The following is a 13,191-nucleotide window of genomic DNA, read 5'->3' on the forward strand; positions in this document are numbered from 1 at the left end:
CCGCTACAAGACAGGACTTGTACTTTGCTTAGCTTCTTAAAACTTGTTTTTTCTTACTTTCTGTTCACACATATTATATACACTGTCTATTTAAAAACCTATCTTTTTTTTTTTTGATGCAGTGAGCAAAGTGAGCCAGAGTTAAATTCCTTATTTTGCCAAATAAAGATGATTCTGATTTAAAGAAGTCCTACAATAAACATCAATTGAAAATTATTTGACTAGATGGTGCGATGTAGCCGAGCCCAGGAACACGGCATAAAAGGAGTGTAATGTACGAGCTTATATACTGCTGTTAAAGGCAACATAGATGCACCTGCGTCTTAAGGACGCTATCTTTGATCCGTTCCCTGATTGGTCCGTTGCTCTTAGAGGCGGGAGCTGTCTATGAAGCCAAGCACACTATTAGGCAATACGCCTGGCTATCAAGATGAATGCGCCTACCTGCCACTTCCTGCTGTCGGTATTTATTCATTTTCACTTTTTTTTTTTTTTTTTAATTCTGGGGATAATTTGGCACGTCACTGCCATATTTGAATGATTTCGTCTAATGTATCCCTTGCAGCTTGTGGATCGTGCGGACCACACGTTGCGACCTTGGCTTCATGTTCGGCTTAAAGGAGGAGTAACCCTCCTGGACACCGCTTGGAAAACACCGTTTGGATTTTAATGAGCTACAGCTTCGGGGGTTGTTTTAATGTGGGCTCATATTGTCGTCTTTGTTATTGCAGCAGCAGGAGGAGGGAGGGACTGTGCCATGGAAAGGTAGGCACAACAGATGTGTTTGTATGCTTTTCTCTTATCGTTGATACAGACTTGGCAGCAGGCCTGGCAGTGCGCGCTTAATAAATAGGCTACTAGAACAACCGCGGCGTACGACGTCGCTGTCACAAGACGCCGCCTGCGGACACCCGCAAACATGTTTGCGATGCGCATGTTTTCTATACAGGCGCGTGGATGTGTGTCTCTGTGAGGCTTTTGACATGTATTTCAGCTGCCAAAAGATGTCTGTGTGGTAAAGTGCTCGCTTCAGTGTTGAACTGGCCTAAAGCACAAAATGCCTCTCCCCCCCCTCTAAGAAACTAACTCGTCATTACCCCCACCCCTGCCTCTGCAGGGTCATATGTAGGGACGTGGCAGCATATACAGTAGAAACAACATTGTCGACACACACACACAAAGGCTAACTGCGCTATTATTACAGTAGTATAGTGCAATACAAAAAATCTGATACTTGCTTTGATATTAAATGACGTTCCTTCTTTACTCTAACTTTCTGTTGGAGTCCAGCTGAGGTGAGTGAGGTGACCAATTGAATCCCATTTTGGTTTAATTAGTGGAAACAAACCCTTCTATTGCAGTGACCTTAAACTGTCCCATAATACTGACATGCTCACACCCTGTGCATCTTTTGAGACTGCATAGTAGTAATGAAGTCCACTGTATGCTGTTTGTCGTATTTTGACACATTCTCAAAAAAATAACTGTTTTCAGACTATTTAGTGAAATAATCTGCTGTTTTCCCACAGTATAAACACATGAATTCTATCTATATAAATAAATACTTGAATAACATTATCAGTGTGATAATCTATTCATTATGGCACTTGTTAGTTGATGGGGTATATTAGGAAACAAGTGAATATTTTGCCGTCAACATTGATGTATCAGAAGCAGGAAAAATGGGCAACCATAAGGATTTGAAGGAGTTTGCAAAGGGCCAAATTATGATGGCTAGAGGAATGGGTTAGAGCATCTCTAAAACTGCAGCTTGCTGTGTGTGTTTCCAGTCTGCAGTAGTTTGTATCTGTGGTTATCAAAAGTGGTACAAGAAAGGAACAGTGGTGATCCAAGAATGGGGATCAAACTGCTGAAAAAGGTGATACTGGTTCTGACAGAAAAATGTAAGAATACACAGTGTATTGCAGTTTGTTCTGTATGGGGCATAGGCACAGACCCATGCTGACCCCTGTCCACTACCTAAAGTGATAACAATGGGTATCAGACCTCAACCATGGAGCAGTGCAAGAAGGCGGCCTGGTCTGATCAGACCTTGAATGATATAATAGTGGCTTATTTCACAGTGTTCATCAGAGAGGAGGAAGAAACTGTCTCTGCAGTGGCTGGGTTTAGCAAACAGCACTGTAGGTAGGGAGTTCTCAGAGTCCACCATCATTTCTACAATCTTGAGCGGGTTCATCCCCAGCTGATCCACCTCCCATCTATACGCTGATTCGTCATCGCTGATCAGATCAATGATGATGGCGTTATCTGTGAACTTCAGGAGTTTCACAGATGGTTCTCCTGAGGTGCAGTCATTAGTGTAAAAGGGGAAGAGTAGCAGGGAGGGAAGACAGCCCTGGGGAGGCTGGTGCTCATGATCTGTGTGTGGGATGTGATATTCCTCAGCCTCATCCATCCACTGACAAGTGGAGGTGGGTACAGTAAGCTGGATGAGCGTCCAGTGGAGGATGTCTGGGATTACAGTGTTGAAGCCCCAGCAGAAGTCCATGAACAGAATCCTGGTGAACGTTCCCGGTTGGTCGAGGTGCAGTCTTGACAGACCTATTTGCCCATTAGGCAAACTGCGGGAGATCCACACTTGGGTCTGTGATGTCCTTCAGGTAGCTCAGCACCATACGGGGCAGAGAATATTTCCTCTAATGTAGAAGGGAAAGAAAAGGAATATGTAAACATGGCGAAAGCATTTAAAACATGATTATCTTAACTGGACCTTCATTAATCCAGCAAAAATGCATGGCAACAATTTCAGATGCTGGCCAAGGAGAAACAGAATGACAAAACATTGTCAGAAAAATATTCTCCAAACGTAACATCCCAGTGCACTTCAGACTCATCAACACCCTTTGACAAAAACTGGCTCATCACAAGGGCAAAACACCTGAGCTAAACAGTGTAGTTTTTAGGACAGACTCATACCTTAAGCGGTGAAATATCTTCATAAACTAAAAAGAAGTCTGGTTTTAGGACCATCATAAAGTTTTCTATCAGAAATAGGGAAAGGTTCCCTTTCATAGAACTTGTACGTCTAAATGTCCAAATGTTTCAGTCTAGCCTTGATTTAAACTTTGATTACCATGCAGCTACAGAGATAAATTAGCCCTCTTCACAGAGCGGTGTTACCTGAGTGGGATGCATCAGTCAGCAGAGTAGAAGAATGGGTTGTCCATTTATTGTATATGTGTGTGTGGTTGTTAGAATTCTGGCGGGGCAAATATTTTATTTTCTAAAAAGAACACAAATTACTTCTGAGCTGTTGCTATGGTGTAGAGGTAAAGAAATTTTGTTAAACACCAAACAAATGCATAGTAATAAGCCATGGTGTGGGAAAATTTTTTGAAAGCACACCAGATCTCAGGGGAAGAAATCATGCTCGATATCTATACTGATATGGATTGGGTCATATGTAAGGAATGAAAGGATGCCACATTGTTTGATCGACCTACAGAGGGGTGAATTCAATAACACCATGAGAGTTAAAGTTCAAAAGTCAAAGCGTTTCTGGTCAGTCTGAGGATTTCATGCTCCTAATGGCAGCCAGGGTGCTTTGGTCTAATATGTAGTGGTCTGTATGTCCCTCCATGGTTATGCCTTCCCAGACCATCACTTACTCACTGGCAAAGCGGTCATGCTAACACAGGGTCTTATTGGTTTTATGGTCAAGCAGAGAGAGGGTGTGTTCACTTTTCGCTCTACTCCAGGGCCTGCCTGTCTGCCTGCAGTGAACTCTATTGTCAGATTGAGGCAGTGTACAAAGTATGTACTGGTCTGTGAGCCACTGTTGCTCGTGTCTTGTGTGGGTAGTAGAGCACGCCAGTGGTGGACCTGGCCAACCTAGTGTTCTATAGCAAATACTCAGGAGATAGGCAGACAGCCATTTGAATACTGTTAAGATGGAAACAGAAACTCAAAGTTGCTTCATGTCTTCTGTTTGCAGGCATGGATGACAGGTTATGTGTGCCCCCAGCTAAAGGCCTCAGTTGCCCTTACCTGTGCATCCATTCAATCCCTCTGTGAGCATGTATCGCAGGAACGGGCTGTCGGATGGTACTAGCATCAATTCAGTCACCTCAGAGGTAAGGACATGCTTCTACAGAGTTTATTGTTTGTTTATTTTTATTTTTGTTTTTTGCTCCATTATAAAACATGCTAGTTTTATAATGGATGCTTCCATTATTTTGCTTTGCGCACAGAAACAATATTATTTAAAAATAAAGCCAAAAGCTACAAGGGTCAAAATTATTAGTGTCCCATAATGCTAATAGCCAGTTGTGTATCCTTTCTGCTAGATAACAGCCTGCAGTCTCCAAAAAGAAAATCCCAGCCCATTCTTCTTTGAGGAATCTCTTAAGCTCTAGATTTGATGGTCTTCTGGCATGGTTGGTTTCTAATTCACCCAACAGATTTTTAGTAGGATTTATGTCAGGGCTTTGTGCAGGGCTAAATCAGAATCATCTTTATTTGTGCACACAAACAAGGGATTTGACTCTGTCCTCTCTGCATGCAAAAATAAGGCTTTGTGATACGTTCTCAAGTAACAGTTCAAACCCTTGCAATCCACGGTTCGGCACGCACGTGATCCGAAGATTCGAAAAAGAAGAAAAAAAAGTATGTGTATGGTGCGCGTGGTCAGTCTGTCAAGCGATAGTTATGGCCAGCGCTAGCGGCTAGGGTTTTAAACTATGATGAACGTGCTTGAGCCCCGCTATGATATCCCGTTGCGCGTCCACTTTAGTGGTAAGATTGTTCCAAGCATGTATCAGCAGGAAAAGTTTAAAGTTATGGCTGAACTGTCTCAGGCATCTTCTGTTGCCCTAACTACAAATGGGTAGACCTCCAAGGACACGGAAAGCTACGTGACCGTGACAGTTCATTATATCACAACAGAGTGCGATATAATGAGCAATATGTATTATTAAGAATCGTTCTATCCACAATAATATTAGATTAGTTTTGGATTTATTGGACTATAATCACTTAATTGAAGATGATGGTGTGATTCTTTTTTTAGACTTCTATAAAGCATTTGATACGGTCGAACATCCTTTTATTTTTAAAGCTTTGCAGTATTTTGGTTTTGGTAAAAAATTCATAGATTTAATTTCTTTGTTATACTCCGATATCAATAGTTCTATTTCTTTACCTTTTGGAACATCTAAACGATTTAACATTAGTCGAGGAATCCGTCAGGGGTGTCCAGCTTCTCCGCTACTTTTCATTATTGTAACAGAACTCTTGGCTATTTTCATAAAACACAATCCAAATATTCAACCACTGAACTTAATGGGAGCCCCACTGATTATAAGTCAGCTAGCAGATGATACTACACTGTTTTTAAAGAACATGTTACAGGTTCCTCTCGCACTAAATGAAATTTCACTATTTTCAAAGGCCTCTGGTTTGTATCTGAATATTAGAAAATGTGAAATATTAACTATTCATGATGGAAAACCCAGCATCTCTCTTAATATAGCTGTAAAAACTGAAATTAAATATTTGGGTATTATAATCTCAAAGAATATAAATAATAGAGAAATCCTAAATCTTGAGCATATTACCCAAAAATCTAAAAAGATCCTAATCAGCTGGTTACAAAGAGACCTTTCCATCTTTGGACGTGTCCTACTTACCAAAACAGAAGGTATTTCGCGACTGATTTATCCATCTCAATGTTTATATATTTCCAATAAACTAATCAAGAATATAAATCAAATTAACTTTAATTATATTTGGAGAAATAAGCAACATTATATTAGGAAGAATGATGTAGTGAAGTCTTTAGAAGAAGGCGGATTGAATGTGATTGATTTTGAAGCATTGGATGGTTCCATCAAACTTAAATGGTTGCAGTCTTTCATAAATAATTTAAATAATATTTGGTTTTATTTCCCAAAAGTAATTTTTGAGAAGCTTGGTGGCATTGAATTTCTCTTAAAGTGTGATTTTGAAATCTCCAAATTACCAATTAAATTATCCAATTTTCATAAACAGGTTCTCCAGTACTGGAAAATGATTTATAAGCACAATTTTTCTCCACATACAAATTCGATCTGGAACAACCGATGTATATTGATAAAAAGAAAATCCTTCTTTTATAAGGATTGGATGGACCACGGAATTTGGACCGTTCTACACCTTTTAGACAATGACGGCAATGTATTATCGTATAATAAATTTATTGATAATTATGGCTTAGTATGTACTCAAAGTAAATTCATTAAAGTTGTGAAAGCCATTCCCCCTGCAATGATTCAGATGACTAAAGCCAGTTTAACCTATTCTTCCTTTATAATCCGTGAACCATCCTTATTTATTGATGATCGTCAATTTAAAGGAAAGACTTGCAATAACAAATTTTTAAGGACAATTTTAACCAAGCAACTTTTTCCTTCTCAATTAACAAGAAAATATTTGTTTAAAGATTATAACTTTAGGTTTTTGACCAAGTATCTTTCCTTTCCAATTCCGCCAAAAGCTAAAGAAATTCACTTTAAAGTGTTAAATGCCATATACCCGTCCAAGGATTATCTTCACAAGAAATTCAATATAGATACGAACACATGCACACTTTGCAACACTGATATTGAGACTACAGAGCACCTTTTCTACTCATGTGAAAGCATCAGATCTTTTTGGGATGGTTTCCAGTACTGGTTAACTTCTAAAAATATTGACTGCCCTTCTCTAACCTTTCAAGTAATTAGAGTTGGCCTACAAACAGAAAATAAGAAAATAGAATTTGGGATTAACAACCTATTTATAGTCGCAAAATTCTTCATTCATAAATGTCGCTTCTTGAAAATTACTCCGATCTTCGCTGCTTTTAAAAATGAAGTCTCTTTATTGAAGGCTTCATTAGACAAATGTAATGTTAATAAAGCTCACACCTTACTTGATTTTTTGATGCAGCTTCTAAGCTAATGTAGATAGACTGTATGTGCGTGGACTGTACGTTCTCCGTTTTTTTTTTTTTCTTTTTTTCTGTGTTTGTTTGTTGTTGTTGTTGTTGTTGTGTTTTTTTTTTTTCTTAGTATTACTTTTCTTTTTGATTTAGTTATATCTTACTTTATAAGGAAGGACATTAAGATAATTGTTTGCTGCTGGAGACTTCTATTACTGTGCCTTTCCTTTCTTTTCTGATTGATGGCTGCTTCGTTCCTCATCACCCATAACTGTACATTTTTGGATGGATCTGCTTAAGTTCTGCGATGTATTTTGGTACATTGTACAATAAAAAAAAAAAAAATGTATTATTGTAGGGTCTACCTTACAATATAAAGCGCCTTGAGGCGATTGTTGTTGTGATTTGACGCTTTATAAATAAAATTGAATTGAATTGAATTGAATTGAGTGGTAGATACAAAGCCCTATATTGTACCATAATTTGTTTTTATATAATTGCGTGGAATGAGTCTTGAGTTGAATGTTTTTAACAGGCAAAAAATACTTCAATAAGTAAATAAGTAAATGTTAAATTTTTTTCTTTTTTTGCTGATCCGAAAATTGATCCGTGACTTAAAACCGTGATCCGATCCAAACCGTGAGATTTTTGACTTTGTGAAGCTTTAAGCATCACAAAGTTAAAGCACCTCATTGCTCAGCATTAGTTTGTGTAATGGCTCAATTTTTTTTTTTTTGTAAAAAAGGTCAGTTTTTCAGAGGGCTTAATAATAATGACACTGGTAATTTTAGTTGGATTTCTGAAATATTTCTATTACGGGTGCAAATAGAAATAATTGGTGCTTTCTAAAGAAAAATAATATGTTTAGAATTGCTATGTTGAGAAAAAAAAAAAAAAAAAAACTTTCATAGGGGGGTTAATACCCAGGATGGCAGAAAACATGATGCCCTAAACATTATCTTACGAGTGGTGTCTCTGAAATATAAAATGTATCCAACATTGAACTTTGTAGTAGAAAGCCGGTGGGTTTATTTGTTTGTTTGTGTTTAATGTGAGTATTCAATTTATAATTTTTATATATTTTTTATTTGATATTTATATCAAAATGTCATATTATGAAATTGTTGCTATAAAAATGTCATACATTTGCTCCTGTGTATGAACAACAACAAAATAAGCCTGGGCATGTCTGAGAGTCAGAGGTCGTCAGAGGTGCACATTCCCCTGCCAATGACTTTTGAGTACCTAAAAATGGATCTACTTCAGAAACCTCCAAGGTTTTGCAAAATATAACAAACAAGAAAACAAAAAAACAAAACAAAACTGGATGGAAATTACTCTTATTGTTACCTGGTAGAAAAACGAGGCATTAAGCAGCTGGTTAAAAAGCTCTATCCAAGAACGTTCCAGGTTGAAAATATTTTTCAGTTTTATTATGTGACATTATTGTGCAGTTCCTGCAAAGTTGCTTGGTTATTGTTAAAGTGTTGAGCAAGTTTTTGAGATTTTTATTTAAAAAGTTTTCCAGGGAAAACTGCCTAGGCTGCTTTTGTGCCTGTATTTGGCTTATGGTGTGTCACTGGATATAATGCCGTGTCATTACTATTGCATTATAATGCATTGCACTGCATTGCATTGGCTCCTATTTTCACAAGGGTCACACTTAAAAAGGGTCGCACTTTTTCCCCAAAGGATGGGGAATGCCCTTCATATGCTTGCACTTATAAATTTTGCTGCCTGCATGTCTCGCATTGGAATAAATTAACATAACTTAAGAGTTATTGGTAATTGGTACAAAGGGGTCACTTCTTCAAAGTAGCAAAACTCTATTTTTACTGTTCACCTTTGCAATCTTTTTGTAAACAAATTCAAACATCTGGACTTTTGAAAACACGTAACACAAAATTTTACAAAATAATTAAGGCAATAAATTGCCTCAATTGCATTGAGTACTGCTACTGCTAATTTAACAGCTTAAATTTCAGTCAGTTTTAAAGTTCATTTCTTCAGTTCAACAGTTTTTCTTGTCCTGTTTATATTCAAGAAATATTAAAAGGCAGTAGGTATAACTGAATATCTACTTCAGTTCAGTTCAATTTTCTTTCCTTTTTAATATATAGTGCCAAATCACAACACAACAGTTGCATGGAGGCGCTGTATATTGCAAGGTGAAGACCCACAACAATACAGAGAAAACCTCAACAATCATATGACCCCCCCCGCCATGATATTATATTTGATATTATACAAATATACTGACAGCTGGAAATCTGCAATTCTAATGTGATTACAACCTTTTAAATCAGTGAATACAAGTGCTCAATTGCATCAATTGCACCCTCTTGAGTCACAAATTCACAAATTTACTTGCTTTTGCGACGCTTCTTGCGGGAAACATGTCGCAAAACTATAACTGTAACTAAAGGAGGGTTGGAGGGTGGTAGGAACAGGCATGAAGGTCAGCCAGCCAGTCAGGAAGCAGAAGACCAAGAGATGTTCTTCTTCACTGCCCTCTGGTAAGTTTCCTTCAAACCAGAGTCTTCCACAACAGATATTACAGTTTACAAATAGAGAAACACTACTTTTATGCTTTATGGCTTATTATCTATTTTCTATTATTTGACCTATTCTTATTGATAGCTTATTGATGGCTTATGTCTCATGTGACTCAGTTACATCAAACACTGAATTTTGTTACTACACTATACATGGTACACACTTCTACACCTTTATTTCTAGATAGATAGATTTTCCACAGCTTAAAGAAATGTTTGCATGTTTCCAAGTTCCTTTCTGGATCACTAGAAATCAAACTATCTATTCAGCCATCTTCAACCATCACTGGCTCTGTGGAAGTAGAAAAACACATTATTTTAGACACTTGACTTCCTTTTGTTGACTAATTAGACACTTTGAGACCAACTTGACTTATTGGTTCCATGTCATCTGCACTGTACTAACTATGGTTCTTTGTTTCTCAGATTCTCCACCCATCTTGCTCAGCCATCTACTGACCACCAGTGAGACATTTATCATGCGTTATGACCAAACACCTACCTGCTTTCCCACTGCTTTCCAAGCCTCACTCCCTGTACTCTCGGCTGTTTGAACACTTTATAAATAAAATTGAATTAAGTATTTAACATATATCATAACATATATGTGGACTTGGAGAAGGCATTCAGCGGTGTCCCTCGGGTGGTCCTGTGGTTGGTGGGTACTCCGGGAGTATGGGGTGTCTGGCCCATTGCTACGGGCCATTCAGTCCTTATACAACCGTTGCAAAAGCTTGGTCCGCATAGCCGGCAAAAAGTTGGAGTCGTTCCTGGTGGGTGATGGGCTCCGCCAGGGCTGCCCTTTGTCACCGATTCTGTTCATAATTTTTATGGACAGAGTTTCTAGGCACAGCCAAGTGGCGGAAGGCTTTCACTTTTGTGGTCTCAGGATCTCATCTCTGCTTTTTGCAGATGATGTGGTTCTGTTGGCTTCATCGGGTGATGGCCTCAAGCTTGCCTTGGAACGGTTCGCAGCGGAGTGTGAAGCGGTGGGAATGAGAATCAGCACCTCCAAATCTGAGGCCATGGTCCTCAGCCGGAAAAGGGTGGAGTGCCCACTCCAGGTCAGGGACGAGTTCCTGCCCCAAGTGGTGGAGTTCAAGTATCTCGTGGTCTTGTTCACGAGTTATGGGAGAAGGGAGCGGGAGATCGACAGACGGATTGGTGCAGCAGCCACAGTGATGCGGACGCTGTAACGGTCTGTTGTGGTGAAGAGAGAGCTGAGTGTAAAAGCGAAGCTTTCAATTTACCGGTCAATCTACGCCCCTACCCTCACCTATGGTCACGAGCTGTGGGTAGTGACCGAAAGAATGAGATCGCGAATACAAGCGGTGGAAACGGGATTCCTCCGAAGGGTGGCTGGCCTCTCCCTTAGAGATAGGGTGAGAAGTTTGGCCATTCGGGAGGGGCTCAGAGTAGAGCCGCTGCTCCTCCACATCAAAAGGAGCCAGTTGAGGTGGTTCGGACATCTGACAAGGATGCCTCCTGGGCGCCTCCTGGGTGAGGTTTTCCAGGCATGACCCACCGGGAGGAGGCCCCGGGGCAGACCCAGGACACGCTGGAGACATTGTGGGCGTTTATCAATATGTGTACTCGTGATACGTCATCTGTCGGAGACCAAGCCGAGAACGCGAAAAAAGTCCCGGATGTGTTCTCGATCCGCCCGTTTTATCGAGCATGCATCGGTGTGGACTTGGGACAGCTATATATCCCAGAATGCATTTCGTCCAAAACTCAACAGTGGACTCCCGGCACATCGTTTTCAGCACCACCCCCCCCGCTCGCGGACTTCTCACTACTCAGGTTAAAGAAACTCCAGCAGCTGTCTATAGTATTGAGTGTCCACTAGAATAGAAATAAAAGCGTTCTAACATCTCACCTGCTTGTTTTTATTAAGGTATGTACACGTATGTACATGTACACTAGGGCTGCATGATTAATCGTTAGAAAATCGTGATCTCGATTCATGCTTATGTGCGATCTCATTTCCAAATGACAACGATTTTAAAAAAAAAAAGAAAAAAAAAACGATGACGATTGTACCGCATTTTGATCCGGGACGTAATCTGCATGAAAACAAGCGCTCACTCTTCCTGCTCAACAAATGACAAGGGCGGAGCCTTATACCACGTGATATAGAAGCTGTGCCGTGTGATGCTCAAATTGGCAGGGAAAAAACAACGGAGAACACGTCAGGGATGACGAGAAAGTGACAGGAGAAAATCTGTCCCGGTCAACCACCCAAACATCAACAACGGGAACCTTATACAGCGCTTCCCTATACACGTCGAACTCCCGCAGGCACAAAGAAATTACGGAGGCTATTACTTATCACCTGACCAAAGATATGGCTCCCATCAACACTGTGCAAAACGAGGGATTTAGGAAAATGATCAACACCCTAGACAAACGCTACACAGTGCCGTCCTGCAACTATTTTTCTATTGTTGCGCTACCTGCTCTATACACGCACTGTCGAGCAACGGTGGAGACGGAATTTCAAGCAGTACAACATTTTGCGGCAACCACAAAATGTGAGGCATTTATTGTTTTTATGTTTATTTATTGTTTTTATGTTCAGTTTCAACTGTTATGAAGTTGATGTGCAGTCAATAAGTGCAATAAATATTTATATTGGAAAAGAAAATCGTGAGAGAATCGTGATGTCGATTCTAAGCAAAAAAATCGTGATTCTCATTTTATGCAAAATCGTGCAGCCCTAATGTACACTATTTTAATTAATAGAGGTTTCACTACTGAGGTTAAAAATGATATATAAGTCACTTAGATCACTTCTAAATGTTAATGTTTGGTTTATTTCAGTGTTTTATTTGTTCCTGAGTAAACCGGTTTGGCTGTGATTACAGTTAAGCTTCATAACATGTTACTCACAGTTAAATTAGGAGGGGACGGCAGTAAAAACTCCGGACCTGTGATATCATCACGTACGCAGGTGTTCCAATTGTACATATCGCGAGTCCGTGCTCGCGTTCTCGGCGGGTACGTACTCCCGTGTGTTCTCGGCAAGTACGTACTCACCGAGAACGCGAGTACGTACTCGCGTACTTGGGCATTGATAAACGGCCAGTATCTCTCGGCTGGCCTGGGAACGCCTTGGTGTTCCCCCGGACAAGCTGGAGGAGGTGGCTGGGGAGAGGGAGGTCTGGGCTTCTCTGCTTGGGCTACTGCCCCCACGACCCGGCCCCGGAAGCAGAATAAAGTGGATGGATGGATGGATTTAACATATATGTTTTTGTTGTTTATGAATACAAGTAACTAAAACAAACACTAAACATATAGATATATCTCTATTATAATTTTCACAAATGCCTTAAATGTGTTACCATATTCTTTCATGGCATATTTCAAGTCCTCGGGCGCTTGGCCCATCAGAAACACTCTGTTGGTTAATATCATGTGATTGAACTAAAAGAAGAATCACTCTTGGACACATTATTTGCCCACTTGTATTAAGGCAAATAATACAATATAATGAATAACAAATATAACAATAATAATAAACCACTGGTGATAGTCAAAGTTTTTTTTTAAAAAAAAGCATGTCACCTCTAATGACCAGTGTCTTTCAGTTTTGTTTTTAAAGCCTCTATCTGTTGAGTTTGGTGATGCATCATACAAATGTTGTTATAAATGTTTAATAGTGTAAAGATGTACCCATAGACTGACCAATACTTTGTAATAATGCTGATAAGG

General features: G+C 39.6%; 1 protein-coding gene and 1 long non-coding RNA gene across 5 annotated transcripts in view; both read left to right on the plus strand.

Moving 5' to 3' along the window:
• Nucleotides 1-315: 315 nt before the first annotated feature.
• LOC100703592 (ras-specific guanine nucleotide-releasing factor RalGPS1) overlaps nt 316-13,191 on the plus strand; it is a 91,935-nt gene continuing 79,059 nt past the window's right edge. The window contains exons 1-3 of one of the 4 annotated variants that reach the window (XM_005449500.3): nt 316-463; nt 566-765; nt 3,959-4,097. In XM_005449500.3, coding sequence (XP_005449557.1) covers nt 4,041-4,097 — 57 coding nt within the window. In that variant the 5' untranslated portion in view covers nt 316-463; nt 566-765; nt 3,959-4,040. Of the gene's footprint in view, nt 464-565; nt 766-3,958; nt 4,098-4,310; nt 4,401-13,191 lie in introns of those variants that run through there. The other 3 variants (XM_003439635.5, XM_019360737.1, XM_005449502.2) reach the window with 3 other exon arrangements.
• Nucleotides 9,045-10,065, plus strand: LOC112847356 (uncharacterized). Its single transcript, XR_003220865.1, has 2 exons — nt 9,045-9,438; nt 9,904-10,065. It is a non-coding gene; the product is annotated as an uncharacterized LOC112847356 (long non-coding RNA).

The sequence above is a fragment of the Oreochromis niloticus genome, linkage group LG7 (assembly GCF_001858045.2).
Source record: "Oreochromis niloticus isolate F11D_XX linkage group LG7, O_niloticus_UMD_NMBU, whole genome shotgun sequence".
NCBI lineage: Eukaryota > Metazoa > Chordata > Actinopteri > Cichliformes > Cichlidae > Oreochromis > Oreochromis niloticus.